This window comes from Saccopteryx bilineata, chromosome 9 (assembly GCF_036850765.1).
Source record: "Saccopteryx bilineata isolate mSacBil1 chromosome 9, mSacBil1_pri_phased_curated, whole genome shotgun sequence".
Lineage (NCBI taxonomy): Eukaryota > Metazoa > Chordata > Mammalia > Chiroptera > Emballonuridae > Saccopteryx > Saccopteryx bilineata.
Genome location: NC_089498.1, coordinates 49,763,394 through 49,789,457, shown reverse-complemented (window position 1 = coordinate 49,789,457; position 26,064 = coordinate 49,763,394). Strand labels below are relative to the sequence as shown.

Genomic DNA, 26,064 nt, shown 5'->3' with positions numbered 1-26,064 from the left:
AAGAAAAGTAGTGGTACTTTTTTCAGACAATTTTATAATGCCCTGCCTCTCTTTCCATTTTAATTTTATAAGATTCAGATGAAGCGGTGATGAAGAGCTTGGTGGATTATCTCTGTTTTGAATTATTATTTACCATCTGCTTCAAAAATATGTTTAATCACAGAATATCAAAGATTTTTCTGTTGATAGATGTTTGTTAAGAAATATTCTTGGCCCTGGCTGGTTGGCTCAGTGGTAGAGCGTCGGCCTGGTGTGCAGGAGTCCCGGGTTTGATTCCTGTCCAGGGCACACAGGGGAAGCGCCCATCTGCTTCTCCACCCCTCCCCCTCTCTTTCCTCTCTGTCTCTCTCTTCCCCTCCGGCAGCCGAGGCTCCATTGGAGCAAAGTTTGCCTGGGCACTGGGGATGGCTCCCTGGCCTCTGCTTCAGGTGCTAGAATGGCTCTGGTTGCAACAGAGCGACGCCCTAAATGGGCAGAGCATCGCCCCCTGGTGGGCATGCCGGGTGGATCCCGGTCGGGCACATGCGGGGGTCTGTCTGACTGCCTCCCCATTTCCAACTTAAAAAAAAAAAAAGAAATATTCTTAAGAAATATCCTTGCTTAAGTAGTAAATTAGAAAATGCTTTTAATCTAGAGAACTCTCTCGTGCTCTTGCCACTCTTGATTTAGTAAATCAGAGCAGTGTTCTGGACAGCAAAGATGGAAGTAAAGAGGGAATATAGGAGTTCCTGCTTTTTCTTTGCATGTAGCATCATACAACTTTCTAACTTGTGTTCTACCTAAGTTTTTGGTTTTTTGTTGTAAATATTTTCTCCACTCCAAGCCCCCCCCCCTTTTTTATGTTCCTTTCATCTGTGATTATTTCCTTTTTTCCCTCGCATTGTTATATATACCTTTTAAAATGTGAACTTTGTGGGTAAATTCTCTGCAGTTAGGTTGATTGGTCTAAGATAATTTTTGTTTTTTTTTCTTTTGTGGATCATTTGTAATTGTTTATATGGAATTTTAGTTATAGTTTTTCCGTTTTGATTTTTGAGTTATGAATTCAAATGAAGCTTTTGAAATCTGTTTTACTGATCTGTATCATATCTAACTATGCCAGTATTTCCTCCCTTCTCTGACGTGAACGCTAAAATTATATGAGTACTTTCTCCATTTCCTGGCATTTCCACTCAAACTTGTTCTTCATTCTTAGTTAGAAATATATCGAGTTGTAGTTTCCTTCTTTATTAATCTACTGATAAAATAAAATTAAGCATATTAAAAATTTAAAAAACTGCATATAGTTAAAAAATATTTTTAAGTAGATATTTTGACAGTTGTGCTCAGTTATTACCGTATTTTCTCTGTATTCAGTTTAATGCTCTTTTCTAGGAATACACCCATTTCTGCTACCTTACTAAGAGGCATGCATTGCCTTCCATGGATTTTTTACACATACATATTTTTTAGACTTATGCATTCCAAGTTATCAGCCTCTGGCCACATGGAGCTATTTGTGTTTAAGTTTAATTAATTAAAACAGAATAAATTTATTCAGTTTTATTTGTACTAGGCCACATTTCAGATACTCAATAGCCACGTTTGGCTAGTGGCTCCTGTGTTGGACAGCCCTGATATACAACATTTTCATAATTGTGGAAAGTTCTGTTGGACAGGGGTATTCTAGACAGTGCTGTTTTGCTTTTTATTCTAAAAAGTTATAATTCCCAAAGATGATGTGCTCCTCCTGCCATATCTAGTATTAATCAAAAAGAAATTTTGAGATTTTTGCGGTGAATTTCATTTTACAAATTGAGTTATAATCAAATTGTTCTTAAAATGACTGAGTTATAATTTTTTTTTAGATTAGATTTTATTTATTCATTTTAGAGAGGAGAGAGAGAGAGAGAGAGAGAGAAAGAGAGAAGGGTGGGGAAAGAGCAGGAAGCATCAACTCTCATATGTGCCTTGATCGGACAAGCCCAGAGATTTGAACCGGCAACCTCAGCATTCTAGGTTGACTCTTTATCCACTGCACCACCACAGGCCAGGCTTACTATGTTATAATTTATATGCAATGAAATGTACTCATTTTAAATGTACAGTTCAGTGTGTTTTGACACACATACACACACACACACACACACACACACACACACACACACCCATGTAAACTTCATCACAATCAAGATTTAGAACATTTCTATTACGGTAGAGTTTCCTTTTGACCCTTTGTAATCAAGCCCGAACCTTGGTTTGAGGCAATATCTAAATCTGCTTCCTTTCACTGTGGATAAGTTTCCCTGTACTAGAATTTTATATAAATGCAGTCATATAGTATTTACTATTTTGTGTCTGGCTTCTTTCTCTTAGCATTATATTTTTGAAATTCATCCCTGTTGTTACTTGTATCAGTAATTTTTTCTATTGCTAAGTAGTATTCAGTTGTATGGCTTTGATAAAATTTATCCATTCACTTCTGATGGACATATGGGCTGTTTTCAGTTTGGATCTATACAAACAAAGCTGTTATGAGCATGCATGTACAAAACTTTGGTGAACATGTATTTTTCATTTCTGTAGGTTAAATACCTATGAGTAGAATTGCTTTATCATATGATATAGGTTAGTAGAAAATAATAGAGATTGCAGAAAAACTCATATAATACGTTTTTTGGTGAAAGGGATACTCTTATTAACACTTGATACAGCCTGACCAGGTGGTGGTGCAGTGGATAGAGCAATGGACTGGTTCGCAGTGGACCTAGGTTCGAAACCCCGAGGTCACTAACTTGAGCCTGGACTCATCCAGCTTGAGCATGGAGTTACCAGCTTAGTGCGGGGTCTCTGACTTGAGCCCAAGGGACTGGCTTGAGCCCAAGGTCGCTGGCTTGAGCAAGGGGTCACTCACTCTGCTGTAGCCCCCTGGTCAAGGCACATAAGAGAAAGCAATCAATGAACAACTAATGTGCTGCAACGAGGAATTGATGCTTCTCATCTCTCTCCCTTCCTGTCTTCTGTCTCGCTATCTTTGTGTCATTGTCACAAAACAAAACAAAACAAACCACTTGAAGCTGAAACGACTGGATGTCATTATGAAAAATAAAGTGACCCTTTACTTATACTTCTCATAATAGATGAAAATTAACCTTAAATGGATTATAGATAGAGACATAAAAATAAAATGTGAAACTATAAAATTTGATAAAAACAGAAGAAAACCTTTATGACCTTTAGGTCATAGATTTAGTCAGAGATTTCTTAGTACATACAAAATTAAGCATATAAGAAAAAATGGACAAATTGGACTTTATCAACACCATTAGTAAATAAAAAGGCAAACACAGCATGGGAAAATTATTCACAATTTATATCTGACAATGGACTTGAATTTCACACAGTATAAAGATGCTTTTAGAATTCACAGGGATTTCCTCATAAAGAAATGGGCAAAAGATATGAACAGAAACATTACAAAAAAAGGTATATATAATAAGTGATCAATAAACATGAAAAGATTTAAAATAAGTCATTAAATAAATTAAAATTGGAGCACAATGAGATGCTGTACTTATTTACTGGGATGGCTAACACTTAAAGGTTTAATGGGTTGGCAAGAATGTAGATCAGTTGGAACTTTCACTTATGTTTGCAAAAGCAGAAAATGATACAACTTTGGAGAAATGTTTTGCAGTTTCTTATTCATATTATTTTTAATAGCCTTCTGCATTTTTTTCAGTGGTTATATGTTACTCCCTTTACTGTTTATTTCTTTTTCCTCAAGTTTTATACCTCTTTAAAGAGCATAGATTTTATTATTTTTAGCACTGGGGATCACTATCTAAAAGCAGAATTTAATATGCACCTCTTATTTTAGTTTTTCTGTTTAACTCAAGGTCATGTAGAAGAAAACAGTACTATGCAGACAAGAGTTAAAAGTACATTTTTAATAAGATATTTTACTTGTTTTAGATATACTTAATTTTAATTCTGAAAATCTGAAGTTGACTAGGAGGAAGTAGTTAAGGACTAAAGTGTACAGAGCTTATCTTTGCTAATGGGATTAAGACAGATTGAGTTTTGAAAAATTTTATGTTTTAGTAGTAGTAGCAGTAGCAACTATAGGTATGGTAGGGTTCTAAGAGCGAATGTTGATTTAACATGAATACGGTAAAGAAAATAAATATGGTTACCAAATAGTGAATTAGCATTGAAAAATGTAGCAGGTAAGTGATTATTTTGCTTTTTTCTTTTCAGATGATAATTTTTATTTTGTTTTTTTTAAAACCTATTTTTGTATTACTAGGAGCTGTCCAATGTTCTTAGGCTGTTTTCTGAATTGGATATAGAGGGTTTCTACTGAGTTTCTGTCAAGTTGCGAGGAGCATTTGTTGTTAGAGTTGGGGCTGACAGTACTTGAAGTTTTGTTACCACTCTGCAGTAGTGCTTATCACATAGCATGTGCTCTATAAGTATTTGTTAATGAGTTTTTATCAATTCCCTAAGTACTTGAAAATGATATAATGCTCTAATTATATGAACTTTAGTATCAATATGTACTGATGCCAGGCAAAGATATACCAGTTGACCTTTAAGAAACAGAATGACTCTTGGGCCTTACAGTAACACTTGAATTTAATCCAGTGAAATATATCTAGTTTGTCTACATAAAGACTTTCAGTGGAAAGAAGGCTTGATTAGCTATTATTGAAACATGGAAAAAGCAAGTCCAAGGGAAAGGAAGTCTTAGCCAATGGACTTCAGATATTTTTGGCAAGCCATTCCTGTTGTGGAGGTGAAAACATCAGAATGTTTTATTCTGTTAAAAATGGCTTCATTTAACTACTCATGTTTGATTCCATTCTCATGTTTGATTCCACATTTAATTAGCAGCATTCTGTTTCATTTTCAAAGGTCTGTTGTGGTAAGATATTGAACTGGTCATAAAGATATGAATAATTTAGTTCTTGGGGCAGTTGAGTTTTTTAAGTAAATTAATATATTTCCATTATGGTCATTATGATATTTATAAATCAGTCATATGACACAAGTTTGAATTTGTTTCTGAAAAAAAGCACCACTCAATATGCTGACAGTATTGTATCTAAAGAGGTAGAGGATTAGACCCTGAACCACCACAGTAACTTTACTAAAATAATAACTGAATTTCTGAGGCCTTTTCAGAGTCAGTAAAAAGCTTATCTTGCAACCCAGTCTCTTTTTCCTCTATTGGAGTTAGTTTAGTAGCATGGTATTGATATAGAGAGAGCCAGCATTTGATTTATGTAATCTTGCTTCTTCAGAGGTGAACATTGCATAGTATGAGAGTTTGCTTGTAGAATGTTCCAACTTGCATAACAAGTATATGTAAACTTAAAGAAATATTAAGAAGGTCAATTTTGAAGTTGCCTCTATACTTGGAGTATTTTGTCCATTTATATTTAATATAATTATTGGTATGTTTTGTTTAAGTCTACTGTTTTTCTATTTGTTTAGTTGTCTGATACTCATTTACTCTCATTCTATCTTATTCTACCTTTCTAGGAGTTTATAGAATATTTTTACATATTCCATTTTAATTCTTCTATTGAATTTTTACCTGTACCTCTGTGTTTTGTGCGTGCATGTGTATGTATTTTAGAGGCTACATATACATATATTTAGTCAGTGAGTCAGGAATTCAGGTAAGGCATGGTGGAGATGGCTAGTCTGTGCTTTACAGTGTCTAGGGCTTTAGTTGGGAACACTCGGTGACTGGAGATGACTTGGCAAGGTGGGGACTGAATCATCTAAAGGTGTTTTCACTTACATGTTTGGTAAATGCTGGCTGTTGTCTGTGTCTTCGTTTGAGCTATTGGCCAGAACCCTGGTACTTGGCCTTTCTGAGTGATCTCTTCACATGGTCTAGTTTAGGCTCTCTCATAGCGTGGCAACCTGGTGCCAAGAGTAAAGATCCAGAGTTCAAGGTGGAAAGTGCATGGCATTTATATGACCTAGCCTTAGTTATCACTTAATGTCGCTTCTGGTATACTCTGTTGGTTGAGGCAATCACAAAGGTGTGCCCAAGTTTAAGAGGGAGGAACCGTAGACTCACTCTATGGGAGAAGTATTAAGACTATGTTGTTTGAAGAGCATGTGAGATGGGAGATGCAGTCATTCTTGGATAGTATATCTGCCACATCTTTCTTCTTCAGTCTCCAGTGTTCTTTTAAGACCATGCAGTCAGTAGATTTTTCTCTTTAGATATTGTACTTTTGAGTACAAAGAGAATTTCTGTCTTTTATAGTTTCTACATCTTTGCTGAGACTTTCCAGTTTTTTACTTACTATAACTATTTTCCTTTTTATTCTTGTATTTATTTATAGTAGCTGCTTTAAAGTCCGTGTCTGCTAATTCTAAGATCTGGTTTGCCTTGAAATTAGTTTCTGTTGACTGCTTTGGTTTTTTTCCTTGGTCATTGGTCATGTTTTTCTGCTTTGCATGTGTAGTAAATTTTAATTGTATGTTGACTATTGTGGATGATATGTTGTAGGAAGTCTGGATTGTTACTTTTGTTAATACCTGAGTTTTATTTCAGCAGGCATCTAAATTAATGATTAATCTTCTGGTATTGCTGGGCTTGGTTTTCTTTTGTTAAGGCAGGTTTTCTTTTGTTAAGGCAGGTCTACTTCAGTTTTGTCTTTTGTTTTAGGGTGTGGTCCTTACTCGTAAGGCATTGTCTTTCTGGGGTCCCACTGAATACCTGGGGTTTTCAGTGAAATCTCTCCAGTCTGGCTAGGCCAGAACTCCTCCCAGCACTGTCTGTGCTATCTGTAGTGTCAACTCCACTATTCTTTCAGATCCTGCAGATATATAGCTCAACCCTTATCCAAGGTCCTGAGATGAATTTCCATACAGACTTTTGATAGCCTCTTTGTTAATTCCCTTTTTTTCTGCAACCCTGTTCTACAAACTCTGTCTGTCTTAGCACCTCAGAACGCCAGTCTCTGCCTCTTTACCTCAGAGAAACCTTTGTTCCATTTCCTTCTGCTGTATCAGAAAAGAGCCTCCAAGCTGAGAGCAAGGCAGTCATGGGTGTTACCTCTTGTTTCTCTTTTCTTAAGGATCATAAGCCTGTGCTGCCTTTTGTTCAGTGCCTAAAAATAGTTGCCCCATCCATTTGCTCAGTTTTGCAATTGTTTATAGTAAGAGAATTCTTGTACCAAGAGATACTATATAATTGATAAGATTGTGTAAATGCTACTGTCAGAAAATTTTTTTAAGAGATGAGTTTTAGATTGAATACCAAAATGTAAAAAGATTCTTAGAATAAAATTATTTAAGGCTTATTTAAAATAGAATTTTACTTTAACTTGGCTACTATAAAATAATTTATAATGTTCAAATTTTACTTTTTATTGAATTTGTAAATTTGTATTGATTTTCTCTGTAAATGGCAAATAGAGTTAAAATCCCCCCCCCCCCAAAAGCTGGAAACGGGGAGAGACAGACAGACTCCCGCATGCGCCCGACCGGGATCCACCCGGCACGACCACCAGGGGGCGATGCTCTGCCCCTCCGGGGCGTCGCTTTGCCGCAACCAGAGCCACTCTAGCACCTGGGGCAGAGGCTAAGGAGCCATCCCCAGCGCCGAGCCATCTTTGCTCCAATGGAGCCTTGGCTGCGGGAGGGGAAGAGAGAGACAGAGAGGAAGGAAGGTGGGGGGGGGTGGAGAAGCAAATGGGCGCTTCTCCTATGTGCCCTGGCCGGGAATCGAACCTGGGTCCCCCGCACGCCAGGCCAACGCTCTACCGCTGAGCCAACAGGGCCTAGAGTTAAAATTTCTATATTAGTCTCTCTTTTGCTCATTAATGACAGATACTGCTAATCAATCATGATATTCTTTCCCAGTCTGCACCCTGGATGTTTTAATAACCTGAATATTGCATCCCAATAAGCCACCACCTATTTTATGCCTATTTGCCATCTGTAGTGTATTTCCGTTTACTAGTTCAATCACTGTTATTTTGTAGAATATTTAACATGATGAAAGGTTATCCCAAGAGATAATTATTTTTCTAGAACTGAAGTGACTTTTTACAATATGCACATTATAAGGAGTTAAATGACTATTTAGTAAGTCCTTAGTACTTCTTAAATGGAACATAAGTAAAACATTGAGGAGCAGAAATTCTTAGCAGTTATGCATATAATAATACGTAAATTTAAAAGAGAATAAGGAGTTTGTTTGAATATAAATTGTAGACACCTACCTAAACATAAGTGTCTTGAAATTAAAGAATGGAATTTCTATGGCTAGAGTCTCTAGGAGAGATTTAAAGCGATAGCACATTTCCAGTGTTTTAACGCATTGTTTTTTTGGTTATCATTTCTCACCAAGGTTAGATTTGTGATTTAGTGATACTGTGTGCCAATAATTAAAAAAAAAATCCTCTGGATAGGCTTGGTATGAATGAAGATGTAAGATATACCTCATAAGTATTTATAAACAGGAATATCATTAATGAATTTTATAAGATTAATAAGGACTGTTGCTACATAAAGAACTTTATTTTTTCTAATTTAAAATAGTATATGAAAATGTTAATTTTATGTAAACTCTAAAAATATGTTCAAAAGTTAGACAACTATTTTAAACTGTTCAAACTTATTTTTTAGACATAAAACTGATATATATATAACTTCATCAATTTGTACTCTTGGAAAATGAAATAGGACAGAAATGTTTTTCTCTCGAATGTAGCATATGCTTGTTTTAACAACACAGTGGTAGAAGTATTGAAAGTGAATAGTGAAAACCTGCATCTTTATCTCTGAAAACTCATGATAACCAGTATGACCACTTTAATATGGATCTTACCCGCTAGACTCCACTTGAATGTGTATACATGTGAATAGTGTTCCTTGGAACTAGGCAGTGGTATGTGTATATCCTTGTTAATATAGTGTTGGTTTATATATATGGATTCAAAACTGAAAATTACCATACTTAGAATGAACTAAAAGGAACTGCTGATCTTCCAAAATAACTTTATTTTTCCTGCTCTCATTTACATTGTAGGCTTTCTGTGAGAAAGTTGTATTTTGCAGATCATTGCTTGTTCATTTTCTCTCACAAGAAACCCGTGGAGGTAGATATGGCAGGTAGCAATGAATTGTTTTATAAATTTTATAATCACTGTCCTTCAAATCATTTGTACTTGTTTTGGTTATTTCAATTACCCTTGGCATTTCTCTAAATTTCCAACCATGTTAAAATACAAATTGAGAAAAGACTAAGAGTATAAAGTTTCTTGAAGACAATGTAGAAGATATTTTTACAAACTCTAGAGGTAAGTAAAGACTTCTCAGAGAGGATATAAAATTCTAAACAAAAATTGATATGTTGGAATTTAATAAAATTTAAAATTGTTGATTATCAAAAAATCATTTAGAAAATGAAAAGACAAATTATAGACAGGAGCAAATATTTAAAATACATATATGTGACCAAGGACTTGTACACAGAGTAAATAAGAGACTTTTATAATATATAAGTCATTAATAAAGACATTCATTTAAGGAAAATAATAAACCATTGATTTAAACAGACATTTTACAAAAGCTATAAAAATGGCTAACAAGCCAATGGAAATATGCTTAATTAACATTATTAGTGATTTTGGAAATAAAAATTAAAGCCACAACAAAATACCATTTGATACCCATTAGAAGGGCTAACCACAACAACAAAAACTCCCAGAAAATTAGTACCAAATGTTGATATGACAATGGAGCAACTGGAATGCTTTTAAAATGTTGGCAGTACTATAAAATGGTAAATTGCTTTGGAAAACTGTTCAGTAGTTTTTTAATAAAGTTGAACATTATCTATCTACCCTGTCTACTCTATCACCCAGCACTTCTACTCCTAGCTATTAATTAAGGGAAATGAAAGCAAATGTTCCCCACAAGACTTGCATAAGAATGTTTATGTACTTTATTCATAGTAACCCCAAACTGTAAACATCCCAAATAGCCATTAAAGGATAATGGAAAAACAAATGGTGTTATATTTGTCAAATGAAATAATACAATAAAAAGAATGAACTATTGATATCTTAATAAATGGAAAAATGTGAAAACATCAGATTAAGTGAAAGAAGCCAGTTACAAAAGAATATGTATTATTATATGATTACATCTATATGAAATTCAAGGCCAGACTAATCTGTGGTAACATTGGTACCTACCTGGGAGCTTGCTGCAAAGGGACTTCTTTAAGAAGAAGTTAAAAAAATATTAATAATAAAATAGCAGTAACTACATACCTAGCAATAATTACGTTAAATGTAAATAAATTAAATGCTCCAATTAAAAGACATAGGGTGGCTTAATGGGTCAGAAAACCAGACCTGTACATATGCTGTCTACAAGAGACCTACTTCAGATCAAAAGACACAGACTGAAAGTAAAAGAGGTGGAAAAAAGATATTTTATGCAAATGGAAACAAAAGAAAAGCTGAGGTAGCAACAGTTATATTAGAGAAAATAGACTTTAAAACAAGGGCTATAATAAGAGACAAAGAAGGACCCAGCATTTTCACTTCTGGGTATTTAGCTGAAGAATTCCAAAACACTAATTTAAAAACTTATTTTTATAGTCACTGCAGCTTTATTTACAATAGGCAAGATATAGATGCAACCTAAGTGTTCATTGATAGAAAAGTAGATAAAGGAGTGGTACAGAATATTACTCAGTCATAAAAAAAGCATGGAATCTTGCCATTTGCAACAACATGGAGGGACACAGAGGGTATTGTGATGAGTGAAACAAGTAAGATAAAGACAAATACAGTATCATTTATATGTGGAATCTTAAAAATAAATGAATAAACAAAACAAACTTATAGGTACAGAGAACATTTTGATGGTTGCCAGATGGGAGCAGGACTCGGGAAGAAGGGTGAAAACAGGGAAGTGAGTAAGGTACAAATTGCCATTTATAAAAATAGGGAAATGTAAAGTACAGCATAAGGAATACAGTCAGTAAGTAATATTGTAGTAACCGTGTGTGGTGTTGGATGTGCACTACATTTATTGGGGTAATCACTTTGTAAGTTACAAATGCCTAATCCTAATGTTGCACACCTGAAACTAGTATAAAATATAATATTGTATGCCAACTGTAATTGAAAATAAAAAACATTATTTAAAAAATAAAATAAAGAATATGGAAAGTAACACATACTTTAAATATTGACCTTAAAAAAGAGTTGAACACATGATATATTAGAACCAAAGAGTTCCACAGGGTTTATTCACCACCACCACCACAACAAAGAAGGTTGATACTTTTCTTTGTTTCTTTCTACCCTTTGGCAAGGGTTCTTAAAAAATTTTTTAATGCCATGTGTCTTTTTGGCAGTCTGCTGAGGTTTATGGACCCCTTCTTAAAGTGACTTTAAATCCATAAAATAAAATTCATAGGATTATAGTAGTTAGGAAAATATTTAAAAACCAAATAATCTGATTTAATAATATAGTTATTAACAAATTAAATTTAAAAGTCTATAAAAAAAATTTAAAAGTCTATTGCCAGGTCTAATGACTTAATTTTGAAGTGTTGATGATAAATAATATTTTGATCTTTGCAACAACTGTAGTATAATATCAAAATGTATAATTTCAGTTAGTGATCAAGTTATAAGTACAGCTTTTATTATTACTGTGTAGCGTAATTGTTCACATCCAAGTTTATGGACTCTTTTTCCTCCTGCCCCAACAACACACATATTTTCTGACTTCCCGATTTCCCTTCTTCCAATAGTTATATTATAATTTATTACATCAGTATTGGAGTTTTAATGTCATCATGACTAGATAAATGCCAGTCACAATTAAGTGATAATAGTATATTATTGACTGATTTTTTTTCTGTACATTTTGTTTTCCCTGGAGTTAATTAATTTTCCTCATTACTTCCCTTCTTTTAACTTTAGTTTTTATATTTTTAACTGTAATTCATCTTAAACTTGCCTTCAGTTGTATAAATCAACATGTTTGAGCACATTTGGTTTTATATCAATTTTATTTTCTGAGTCTTCTGGTCTGCTCTAACCTGAATTAGTTCTCTAGGCTTGCTGTAGTGCATTCTGCTTAAAATGTTCCTTCACCATCATTCTTTTCTTTTTTCATGAGTTTGACTCTTCAATTCCTGGAATTTGTCATCTTCTCTCATGGTTTCCCACCCTTGTTTTGGTGGAGCACATCTAGTAACTCCCTGAGAAAGAATATATTGGAAGCAAAATTATTTGAGACTGCTTATTTAAAAATGCCTTCATTATATAGTCTTGCTTGGTATGGAATAATTTTCCATCAGAGTCAGAAAATTTTGCCCATTTTTTTTCTAGTTGCTAGTGTTGCCATTAAAAAAAGGTAAAGTCATTATGATTTCAGATTGTTTTTATGAAATCTGTTTCCTCTCAGGGAGCTTTAGGGTCTTATTTATCTCTTCAATATTCAGAAATGCCAAAAAGATGGTTGCAATTTTTTGGGTCTATTTTTATCATTTTTTGCTGGATACTCTGTACTTTGGAAACTCATGTCTTACGTTTTGGCCATTTTTTAAAATTTTCTTCTGTGTTTTCTATTCTTTCTCTAGGACGCCTATTCATATGTTGAACCTCCTGGATTTTAAATTTTTAGAAATCTTTTCTTCTGGTTCTTATTTGACTTACTCGTTTATTTCTTCTGATATTTCCCCAGCCCTGGACTTCTCTAACTCCTCGTAGGATTAAACAAGTTTATATATGTATATAAAGTACTCCAGTAGCATAGTGCCTACCATATATAGTAAGTTCTTGTGTTGGTTGTAGTAGTTGTTAGTTTCTGAACTAATTGTTTTGAGGGAGAGGTTTTTGGTCTTGATTCTTTGACTTATTAGCTATATGATCTTGGGCAAGTCCTGTAATTTCTTTGATACTAACTTCCCTCATTTATAAAATGTGATTAAGCTCTACCTCAGATGTTTGTGAGCATCAGATGAAAATATATATGTGAAAATGCTTTAAAAATTCTATATAGAGTTAATAGTTACTATATACATCTTTCAAATATCAAAAGTTTTTAGTTTGGAAGAAAATGATGGCATTCCGGGTTACTTTTAAGATTATTCTATTGTATGTGACTATTTCTCACAAATCTATATAAGCTAGATGACTTTGGCTAAATGCTAATCCTACTCTTTAAAGAAGTTATTTCTTTAATATTCAACTTTACTATGTTAGGCTGAAGGGAGAAGATTATGAAAATATTCATCCTGTGAAAAGCTCTGGCTTTACTTCAGATTGTATAAATCTATGTAATGTAAGAATGACCTGAATACTAGTTTTAACCCATGGAAAGAATATATATTGGAGTTTATTTATTTTTCTTGAATGGTATTTGAGATTAGGAAAAATAGAATCTGTCTTTTGGTCTTTCTTAATAGTATTAATGCAATTTCAAATGTTAGCTCATTTTTGTTAATGGTGGCTTTTTGTTTGTTTGTTTTGTTTTAAGGTTTTTGGATTCAAAGCATAAAAACCATTACAAGATATACAATCTGTAAGTATGTTTTCATATTTGTATGCTTCCAAATACTTCTAAAATAACTATTAAGTAAAAGTTATTTCTTTGTTAGAATGAGGTAAAGATGTATTTGAACAGAACTGTATTCCTAAAACACTTAGTTCAAGAAGTCTGATCGAGAGCACTGTTAGGTCATTTAGAAAGTGTAGTGATGAGGTAAAAAAATGTTGGCACAGATTTATGTTACTTGATCTGCATTAAGTGACTTGGCATCTATCCCATCTTTGAGCCCATAACCATGTGGTAACTTAAAGTGTAAGAGATAGCAGAGCTTTTGTTAAAGCATTGATATCTTCCATGGAGGTATACTCCACAGTGAATATAATTTTGTTTATTCTATGTCTCTAGGTCAATTGATTAAAACAACTCTTAGCATATTCTCTAGATGTAAATAACATAAATAAGTCATCTAAAATTATTGAATTGGGTAATTTCCTCTCTTTGGGGCAGGGATGTAAGGATTGCCCAATTGATATAGCCAGCTGACCTTATCTATAACCTTTTGGTTTTTTCTTTTGACTTTGTGACTAGGGATTTGAAAAGGAAAAAAGCAACAAAAGAAAAATGGGTAGAAAATATTTAACCATTTTTGCCGTTGAAGACTATTTTTCTTTCCCTAAATATTGACCATGTACTACTTTTTAAACAGTGTTATATAAAACGTGGGTTTTTTATCCTGGCTTTTATTTTTCCTATGTGATATATATATAAATTATACAACAGGAAATTTTTAAATCTAAATTTGTTTACACTAATTCACTGTTGCAGTTTCTGTGGAGTTTGTTTATCCAATGTAAGAACAAGATTCTTTCCTACCTTCATTGGGCATTTACATCTTTCCTATGGAAAGATTCTCTGTCTTCTGAGATGTTGCTTTTTTAGCTTTAATTTAATGATCTTTCTATTCTGATAAGACATGAGAGTGAAGTAGACACCGATATTGTTTCTCCTAGTGAATTTTCATTAATCTCTTCAGATTCACAAAGAAGCAGACATTTATTGTGTATTTGCAACATTAGCCATTATAGAACATGTTGCTGGTCCAGAGGTGATTAAGATATAGTTCCAGTCCTCAGGTAATTTTATAGAGTAATATGAGAAGTGAACAAAGTATTATAGAAGAGATAACTCTTGTATAGAAGAGAGTAGTGGAAATAGTAATTGTATTCCAAAATGAAGATGTCACTAGAGAAGGATATTTGAGCTGTGATGAAGAGAATCAGTAGAGATTGACCTGCTGGCCTAGCAGGAGGGGAAATGGCATTGCAAGCAAAGAGAAGAGGATGTAAGAAACTTGTTGGAATAATGTGGCAGATAATTGATTATGGTCAGATTATGGGGATTGTGTGTGTGTATGTATGTATGTAGGCTGTGGTGGAAATAGATGACAAAATGAAAGGAAGCAAAAGTTGCTGTAGAAACAAGTGTAGGTGTGCCCTAGCTTACAATCGATCCGTATGCGTGTCATACTCTTTTCTTGATTAACTTCTACAACAAGCCTTGTTTCAGATGCCAGAGTATTTCTATGGAGGAAAATAAAAACCACAATACTTTGTACTTTTGAACAACTGGATTTAAAAGTTAAATTAATAAAAAAAAGACAAAACAGGACAAGAACTGTCAAAAACTGGAGTCCATTAAATATGAGTGACTTCAGGTTTATAATCTCAGGATTTGGCAATTAGAGTGTCCCAGAAGGAAAGTAGAAAGACATACAAGACAAATTCTGCCTTTTTCAAAATTTTATTCAAGTAACATATTCAGATATAGGGAAGGAACTCTCTTCATTTCTGAAAGCAGCGGCATCCTGCTTTTAGGATTTAGGACTTAGCATGTCAGTATTGTGGGTCACTTTCATTATCATGGTTAAAGTTGGCATAAAGTAGCCTGGGAACTTGACTGCCTACTTGTTTTTGTGTGTCCAAACATTAGACTACCAAGTTAATGAACTGTCTTGTTATTAGTTGAGAATAGTTTTTGATACACATATTTTAACTCCCTTTCTCCACGCCATTTAATGAAATCATATAGGCTTTCAGAACTAGAAAATACCTGAAAGAGACCATTTAGTCCAACCGTCTCACTTTACAGATGGGGAATCTGAGGGCTAGAGAAGTTAAGTGAGTTGAACAGGTCATACAGGTACATATGGTAGTACACCATTCACTGTTCATGCCAGTATTGAGTTTGTTTGCTAATTTGTCTTTTTTTTTTTTTAACCTCCCCAGATTTTCCTTACTTGAGAAGTTTGTACTACTACCCAGTTGTAGCATGTTTTGATTTCTGATGTCACTGTTAATCTTCTTCGCTTTCTTTCTACCCGTTTATATTTCTGGCTCTGGATAATTGAGTCTGGCAAGCATAGATATTTCTATTTCATTTCTTTAATTTTTAGGATATGAATGACATGTTATACAGTATATCTTTGCAAACATATAAATTGAAAAATGAAATATTTATATTAGACATACCTGTATTTAATAGTATATTAAACCTTTTATGGCATTTATGACATATGTGGATTAGAAGAGTTCTTAATGTAGAATTGAGAGTTCTGAATGTATAAGCAGACTGTATTTGTTTATATCTCTGTTAGGTGTTCAATAAGTTACTTTAAGATAAAAGACAAAATTAACCTGTCATTAACAAATTCAAGTATACTGATACTTAATAAATTAGTTTTTTTTGTGTAAGTGAATATTTTATTTTGTTATGTTCCTCCCTCTAATCTGTACTCTGGTGAGAGTGAGAGGAATGAGAGAGATAAGGGAATGAAGGCATGACAGAGTTCTTGTGAGAGTTCTTGCCTTTGAGGAACTTAACTGTTCACTGGATACTATATTCTGTAGTATATTTTATATGACATATAACTTTCTATTATTTTGTGGTAAACATTTAGCTGTTAATTTTTATCGATTAAGTGTTCTTTTGTAAGATAGGGATAGCTTCGTTGAAGAGAGTAGAGACCCTACATGCTAAGCTGATTCTCTGGCAAGTGTCACTTCATTGAAAGCTTTGCCTGTTAACCTTGTCCCTTTCTTCTTCACTTTCTGTCTACTACAGTTACTTCATAAAACCTTTCTCCTTCAGTGCCTCTTCATTTCTCTTGTATCATATAAGCCAGTATGAGGTAATGATAAGAAAATATCTTTTTAGTTGAGTTTTAATTATAAAGAAGTATAAATGATTAGTTGTAACACTTGTTTTAGTTAAAGCTCACTAGCTTTATTTATGTATCTTTAGTTTTGGTTTGAGAAGCTTAGTATACTGCAAAAAATTTACAGGAAACTTTGTGTGTGTTTTTGTGTGTGTTTGTGCATGCAGTTATCAAAGAAGGTTTTAATTAAGAAGAAACTATTCTTACCCTACCAGCCTCTACCCAGATCGGTTTCATCACTACCAGTCCCAGTATGTGTTCTCACATACTTCTTAGCCGTACCTTTAGAGATTACATAGTTTGTTTATGTTTTCAATATCACTATTTATTGGTTCTTTTGTGCCAAATACTGCTCTTGTAGGAAGGTTGGCTTTGACTAAATTTTGTTACTGCTTTTGTTTTAAAAATTATATTCAATTTTTAAATTATAAGCGGCAGTATGGAGCAGTACTGGAAAGAGATTGACTTTTTTAATCAGAGGAGCTGAATTTGATTGAGCCTTGTCTCTTCTATTTACATATTGTGGTTTAGGGCAAGATTTTTAGTGTGCTAAATCTTAGCCCTTTCATGTATGAAATGGAGATAATATTAACTGTTTTATGGTTGTGAGGATGAGTCAGAAAAACATGGAAAGTCCTTTGTAAGGTGTTTGCATCTAGTAGACATTTAGTAGCTCATTTGTACATATTTATGTATATGTGCTCATGTCATTACTGAATACATTTTATTTCTGGCAAAACACAATATACTAAATTGTAGTATGGTAAAACGGAAGAGCTTTGTTTTGCATTGTATTATGAAAGTTTATTTCAGTTCTGACAATTTAGAAACTAGTGAATTGTAGTTTGTTTATAATTAGTTTAACCTTCGTGTGGATTTGGGTTTCAAATTGAGGAGCTATGCAGATATTTTCAGGATTTCTAAAAGTAAACTATAGATGCACAGTTGCTTAGTTGAAACTCTTGGGGCCAGTTTGTTTCAGCATTCATAAGTTTTTCAGTTTTCAGAAAGGTATCATGGAAGCATGTATTTTATTATAGCACCTCACTGGTGCTTGGGTCAGTACCTAGAATAAAATATTTGATTATTCACTGTAAGTGTCTTAATTAAGGACTACATACAATCTTATAAATTCAAAATCTCATAAGTTTTGCTGTAATTGAGTTTGCCATAAATTTTTAAAAAAATGTTAGATGTTTCGCACTTTGAGGATTTTGGAATTCTGGATTAAGGGTCTGTAAACCTTGATATATTTTAAAATACTAAGTTTTTATTTTAAATAATTTTTTAATGATCTGGTTTGTTTAATATTTGATGTTACCAGGATACTGTTGAACAACCTAATACAATATATGGAATTTCTTTCTGAGCCTATTAATGTTTATAAACATGAGCTATTAATTATGAATAAGCCAGTTTATGATAACAAACGTGTCACAACTAATAAAAAGATGAATTTTAGCTGCCCTAAAGTAGTGCTAAGTTAACATTTTACTATTCTGTATTGATTTTACTTGTTACTCTTTCATTACTCTAAGACTTCAATTAAAATTTGTAACGAGAAGATATTGAAAAAGATCTCTGGGTTATATAAAGAGAAAGGTCTAGTTTTAAAAAGTTTATTAAAGTGTTGTGTTTGAGTAGATTAGCATCATTTAGTTTCTTTCTTTTCCTTTGCACTTAAAATTTCACAGTTTTTAACATGTATCTTTTAAAATAAGTTTAAGAAAACTGTGTATGCTCAACTGTGAAGTAAAGATGATTCTAAAACTAGGTGTTAAACTCCATTAGCATGCAGAATTTCCATAAAAGAAATTTGAAGGTATAGATGCAGCTGAATTTGCAGTATTGTTATTAGTGACATTGCAAGTTTTGTAAGCAAATGTGTCAAGTCTAATTGCATACACTTAGCGTTTTAGGCATCAGTTTCCTTAATTGTAAAATGGGGTTAGTAACAGAACCTATATCACAGAATTAAAAGAAATACTTAATATAAAACACTTAACATAATGCTTGGTATATTCTAAAGCTTCAGAAAATGTTTGTTACTATTTACTTTTTTCTCAATTATAAAAGATAACTTTATATCACATTTAAACTTCTCTTTTAGATGTGCTGAAAGACATTATGATACCGCCAAATTTAACTGCAGAGGTAGGTATTATGTTAAATAACTTAAAACCAATAAATCTTACTGTCATTGCAATAATAAACTCATTATTAAGTGAGAAATATTTGTCTTAAACATGGCCTTAGAAAATTTGAAAAATATAATTTTGCTGTTGTGTTTTAGGAAACAAGTGTAATATAAACCTGCCAGAAATATTAGAAAAACTAAATTGCAGAATGGACTAAAAATTAGAAATTTTCTAGCTAGCAATAAAATAAAGAGGGGGTCATAACAACTTTGTGAGGCATTTGGTGTAATCATAAGATGGTTTAGAGAAAGCAGAACAAACTTAACTCTGTCAAAGAACATGACCGAAAAGGTGGAAAAGGGTAAAATATGGATAAGGGGAACCTGGTCGGTGAGAGCAGGGCACTGTTTTAAATGAGTTCTTCTTCAGGTACAGTCAGTTCTATCTTGGAGCTCACAGAAACTTTCATTTGTGTTTGTGGAACTTCTTGAGCCATGAGAGAACTTGAAAATTGAGAAGTTTGGTAGATGTTGTTAAGAGAAAGTGAGGGCCATAACTTGAGATTTATCTAGCTTTATATAAACATTTACCAAGTTTTCCCAGATGTTTTTTGTGTGCCACTGGGGAAATGAAGATATTATGATAGTAGTGAGGTAGATGACTAAGTGAAAGCTATCCTGATGACCCTGTAATCATAGTCATTGTCTACCAGAAGAGCTTTCCTGCCACAACAAAGGACTTAATTAACTTTATCCTGTGCCACATTAGGATTTGGTTGAAGATACAAGACATGCTCTTTACATATTTAGATGACACAGGATAATTAGGTACCTTAGGGAGTCAGGATTTTTAAGGATCTTAATAGTGGACCCCAGGCAGAAACCAGTAAGATAAAATTTACTGGGGATATATTTAAAGTCCTGTTGGTGGGCAAATTTTAAAAAACTCTTATTTTCACTATGGGATACAAAGAAGTTTTAGGTTCTTAATAAGTCATGTAAAAAGACTTGAAATTTTATTTGATAAACTTCACTACAGTTGTATACTGACTATAAGTAATTTTTTAGTTTCTTTTGTAAATGCCTTTAAAATCAATTGTACAACACACTTAGCATTTCTATTATATGAAGTTTAAAATGCAGTCCTGTATGCAATCCTTCCTATTGTTGATTTATTATAATCATTCTTTTGAGTATGTTTTGTGGTGATGCAATGTTACAAGTATTATTGCTCCTTTTATTGGAAAATTAATTCAAAGTCCTAATAAGATGTTTATATGACATTTCATTTTGAGTTCATCCCTACCTCTGATATGTTTGACCTGTGCTACCTGTCCATAGCAAAGTTTCCTCCTTCATAAAATGGGGGAAATAATACTTGGCTTTCCTGTTTATTAGGTAAGTTAAGAGTTAATGAGAGACTATTTTTATTCAAAAATTTAAAAATTATCAGACAATAAATTATTTTTTTTCTGGCATTCAGCTTTTCTTTTAAACATCTATTGAGCTTCTATGTAGCATTTCTAAAGTTAAACTTACCTTTAATAAACAATTCAGGAAAGATTTTTCACTTATTCTGAGTTTATCTTTTTAACACAGTTGCACAGTATCCTTTTGAAGACCATAATCCACCACAGCTAGAACTTATCAAACCCTTTTGTGAAGATCTTGACCAATGGCTAAGTGAAGATGACAATCATGTTGCAGCAATTCACTGTAAAGCTGGAAAGGGACGAACTGGTGTAATGATTTGCGCATATTTGTTACATCGGGGCAAATTTTTAAAGGCACAAGAGGCCCTAGATTTCTATGGGGAAGTAAGGACCAGAGACAAAAAGGTAAGTTGTATTTGAGGTTTTTCTTTCCTTTTCCCAGATCTAAGAATTTATTAGAAAACAGATTTTTAAAAAGAAAGTTGGTAACCTTGTGTATTTCTTTTAAACATTTAAATCAATTACTACCTTAACTTCTATGTGAGCAAATATTGATTGAATTTTTCTGTTCAAGCTCTCATTTTTGTGTTTTGCTACTAGCAAGTCTTACCCATTATAACTGTATTGCATATTTAGTCTCAAATACTCACAAAGCATTTTAAAAAGCAGCATGTTGATCAAAAATAAGCTTGATATTTTTGAAGCTTGATTGAGAATAAAATGTACTTGATTAATAATAACTTGGATGCCATTATCTAGTAAAGTATGATCTTTGCTTTATAACATATATTATTCTTTGATATGAATATTTATATAAGTAAAGATTAGTCAGAAGTTCTCATTGAGAAGACTAATAAATGTGTTGAAAATCAGTGATTAATTAGTGTAGTTCATTTGAAAGCAAAAATGAACTCTTGGAAGAACTCTTACATTGATTTTCAAGAGATTTATTTCTTCAGATAGTAAGTATGGAAAAATATGTTTACATTTTTTACAAAGAAATTTTGTACATTTCTCTGTCTCTGAGAAGGAAATAACCTAAACCATTCCAGGTAGATGGGAAAACTCGTTTAAAGAGCTTTATTGAGGGAGACATCATAACTTATGTGAAAGATTTATTTCAGTTTTATATATAAGGATGCCAAAGTACTGTTTATTGGTGGTAGTTTAAGAAATTGAGTCTTATGATAGATTGACTTACATTTCTGTACATGGTGTGTACTCTGGTTTGATAGCACTGGAATGAACTCTAGAGTGGGGGACCTGAGATGTTTACTTTGGTTCATCCTTTCATCATCTAGAGGGAAACAATTGCTTTTGCTGATTAAAACTATGGAAGGTAATTTGCTTTACACTGAAGTGAATAAATGCAGAGCACAGGAAAAGACTTAATGGAGGAAAACTAAGAAGCAGATCAAATTATAATAACAGTTGCAGAAGCAATGGGAGAAATTTAAAACAGGGTTGAAGAGTAGCAGACATTTTGGTAGTGGGAAAAAAATCAGCCAAAAAGAATTTAAAGTAAAAAATAGAAAAGTTATGTAATGTGGAGCCAGAACACTAGATTTAAGCTAGGGCCTCTTAAACTGTTAATGTTGTTGTACACCTTTTAAAAATATAAAGAACACTATAAATATTCTCTCAAAAATGTGCATGGTGTACATGAACATAAAATTGTTCTTAAGTTTTTAGTTGCATTGAAAACTATTTTTTTATCATAGAAAAATAAAAGAAATCTTCATTAAAATTATGTCTCTTTTTAATGCAAAAATCAGTGGCCACTCGTTGAGACTGATGACTAAATCTAATTGGTACAGGTTAACCAAAATTAAGCTTTAGTTTAGTAAATTTTAATGAAAGGGCTACTATTCTTTAGCTTTTAAATAATGTGCAAGCTACTCCATTGTCTTTGACTTTGCAACCTTTGTGTCATCTTTGATATGCAGTCGATATTGATTTTGTTTTTGGTCAGAACAAGTGCTAAAAACAGAATCTATAGATTCTTTTTGCTAGATGAGAAAGTGATATTGTGTCAAGAACTGCGAATTCTCTAAGACTCTTCAGATAAATTAGTGTTGAATAATTAACTTTACCTTCTAGTTAATAAGATCATTTTTGGCCAGATCCTGACATAATGCTATTAGGAAAGAAAGGATTATGACTACACATTTTAGTTTTAAGAATGAAGGTTTAACCTGTAATCAAGTTTATATTTTACCCAGTTAATGGCAGTTAAATTTCTGACTATAGATTTGTCTTCTAAAGCCAGTGAGCTTATATAGCAAACATTTCATAGTTACTCCCACTTCTTGACAAAACCACTTGAGAAACCCTTGATGGAAAGTCTTGGTTTTGCACCCTGGCCGGATAGCTTGGTTGGTTGGAGCATTGTCCTGGAGCATATAGGTTGCCAGTTTGATTTCCTGTGTCTAGGCACATACAGGAAGCATCTTGATGTTCCTGTCTCTCTTTCCTTGCTGTAGGGCCAGTAGTCGCGGCTGTCCTGGCCAAGCACATGCAGGTTCAGGTTGTCATTGGATTCGGGCAGATGGTAAAGAAACAGTGGAGCCAAAAAATGGTGGGCCATTCCTTTATTAAAGTCTCACACTGGCTGACGAGCAACACACAGGAAAAACACTTCCCTTTCACTCATTCAGAGCTCCCAGAGCCCTGACACATTCTCCAGTTTCACACCAGGAGAATCTTCAGTTTCTCCTAGAATTAAAGGCCCCGCTAGTCTAAGCAGAGCTTGCAAAGCCCCTCACCTTTGGTTCCCATCTGCACACTTCCTCTTTTTCTGCACAAACTGGCAGCACTCTGCAGTCTCTTTGATCTCACTCTGCTAACATGGCTTCTTTTCTCTTTCTCCTTCTGCTCTCTTTTCCAAAACTTTCTGGCTGGAGAACCTCTCCTCCAGCAGACATTAGCAAAACAATGGCCCTTCCCAACAGGAAGGTAATTTGCAAATTTCACAGACCACATATACCTGGCTCTGCTCAGCCTCCAATGCAAACTATAAGGGAGCAAACATAAAAATCATATTTTACAAACTTATTTGACCAAAATTTGTCTCTCTCAAGACAAAAAAAATAAAATAAAATAAAAATCTTGGCTTTTATGATTTTGGCAATTTTCACAACAGGTTTTTCATAACAAATCCTCTTGCATAGGCTGTGATTCAAAGCCTGGCACTCATGAAGCAGTAGTACACTTCACAGCAATATTACCTATTTCCCTCAAGAATGATGGTAGAATCTTGCACCCCAGTGCATACTGATGAACAACACAGTGAATCATAGTGACATGCAGAACTCCTGTCTTTACCAAAGCAGCAAAACCAGTTATTTTGTCAGGCATTAAGGCAGGGGTCCCCAAACTTTTTACACAGGGGGCCAGTTCACTGTCCCTCAGACCATTGGAGGGCCGGACTATAAAAAAAAACTATGAACAAATCCCTATGCACACTGCACATATCTTATTTTAAAGTAAAAAAACAAAATGGGAACAAATACAATATTTAAAATAAAGAACAAGTAAATTTAAATCAACAAACTGACCAGTATTTCAATGGAAACTATGGGCTTGCTTTGGGCTAATGAGATGGTCAATGTCTGGTTCCATATTTGTCACTGCTAGCCGTAACAAGTGATATGACACGCTTCCAGAGCCGTGAGGCGACGCCACATACAGTACTCCAGGAGTACAAGATGCGGATACATCCTGTGCTCCTCTCACTGACCACCAATGAAAGAGGTGCCCCTTCTGGAAGAGTGGTGGGGGCTGGATAAATGGCCTCAGGGGGCCACAGTTTGGGGACCCCTGCATTAAGGTATACTATCTGCCTACAGCAGTGGTAGCATTTCCAGGCATGCCCTAGGGTATTCCAGAGAAATATGTGCCTGTTGGGGACCAAAAAACCAACAGGGTCTTTGGAGTTTAGATTTTTGGGGGATAGAGTTGTGGGGAATTGGCTGTAAACTGACAGTCTGCCCCAACCCCCTCCCTCACTTGCTTGGTTAGGTTGCAAAAGGCTGTTAAGCTGTGGTGCTGGATTGTTTACACTACTCCCCATGTTCCCCGGAAAGACTGGAGGCAAGTTTCTTCTATACTTTGTTTGGTGTAAAGTTAAGACGATATGTATGGTGGGGGTTTTGGTTTGATGATTAAATATTAGGAATTGTCTCTTGAAGCCTTTTGGATTTCTTTAAAAGAAGAATATGTGGCAATATCTAAAAAAGCTTTGAACATTTTACTACAATTTTCAACATCCTATTTATGTGAATTAGGATTTTCTACCCTCAACACAATTAAAAGTAAAAAGAGAGGAATTCTTCAATGTATTGACGAGGAAATGAGAGTTTGCCTTTCAAATATATGCCCAAACATTGAAGAAATCGCTAGGACACATCAGGCTCATGTTTCTCATAAACACAAGAATGAAAAAACTTAACACATTTGTGCCAGGACCTGCCGAATATAATAAGTCTTACTAAGAATGTATCTATATATATAAAAAGATAACTTTTTTGTCATTTATTTTTTAACCCCTATATTTTACAAATTCTAAAAAGCATAACTCAAAAAATGTAACATAAAAATATTTTTTAATGTCAGAATAAATTTAATTTTGTCATTTATTTCATTTAATTAACATCAAAACATACTTGGACTTTATATTTTTTCTTTAATATTTCACTTAATTATTATAACATATTTCTCAGAAATTTGTATATAGTGCGCCTATAATTATTTGTAGGATTTTAAATGCGCCCCTACTTCAAAAAGTTTGAGAACCACTGGCCTACAGTATACTGAGGTTTCTACAGAAGAAGATTTTTTAGTGCGTGAGGCTGACACTCTGGGACCAACTGCACCATTTTTAGTGCCAGGTGGAAGAGAGAGAGAAGGGGTAGAGGGAGGGAGGGAGAAGCAGATGGTCGCTTCTCTTGTCTTTGCTGACAGGGAAAAGTCTACCCACTGAGCAAACTCGTTAGGGCCCAGAAGAAGGGTTTTTTGTTTGTTTTTTGGGGGGCGGGCATGAGCAAAGGAACTTCACCATTTTAAAAATATTGATGTCTCCTGAAGTTTCCAGAAAGGACTCAAATAGGAATTATTCTTTGATTGTATTACCCTGCATGTATATGATGAAAACGAGTAGTGGGCTAAGTTGAGAAGTCATATACTGAAGGAAGGTGGTATTTCCATTCCTTTCACAGCTTGTTTCATAGTTTTAGGAGTGGGGGATGTCTTTTTAAAAACTTTTTTTTGAAATGGATAAAATTGTTAGATAGCAATACTGCAACTATCTTATATATTACAGGGTACAAATATGAATGACCATTTCTGAAGTATTAGCCTTCACATTCAACTGTGTTCCTTTTTTGTTTGTTTGGCATTATAACCAACCGCCTGGTAGGGCAAAGATTTTGAGTTGGGAGCAAATAAAAATTATGTAATTGTCTATCTAGCCTTTTCTAACTCAGATCATATATTCAATCTTGCTCCCTTCTTCCTTCCCTCTCACACCCACCCTCCCCACACATATGCTTATAGACCCTTTCTGATGTAAGTGCTTCTGTTGAATAATTGCCCTGAATGCTTCTTGATAGTGAGAACTAGCCATAGTGAGAAGCACTTGGGATATTGCATCTCATCATGTTCTGGGATACAAGTAAAACTGAAATTTACTTCAACTTTATTATACTTTATTTTCTCTGATTCCAGTATAACTTAGATATAAAAAT

General features: G+C 33.9%; 1 protein-coding gene across 1 annotated transcript in view; it reads left to right on the top strand.

Annotated features, from left to right (window-relative positions):
* The window catches only part of PTEN (phosphatase and tensin homolog), a gene marked incomplete at its 5' end in the record, with an annotated part of 88,526 nt that overhangs the window by 40,883 nt on the left and 21,579 nt on the right, over positions 1-26,064 (top strand). Inside the window, 3 exons of the mRNA XM_066244141.1 lie at positions 13,525-13,569; positions 18,861-18,904; positions 20,487-20,725. Of these exons, the coding sequence (XP_066100238.1) occupies positions 13,525-13,569; positions 18,861-18,904; positions 20,487-20,725 (328 nt within the window). The remainder of the gene's footprint in view (positions 1-13,524; positions 13,570-18,860; positions 18,905-20,486; positions 20,726-26,064) is intronic.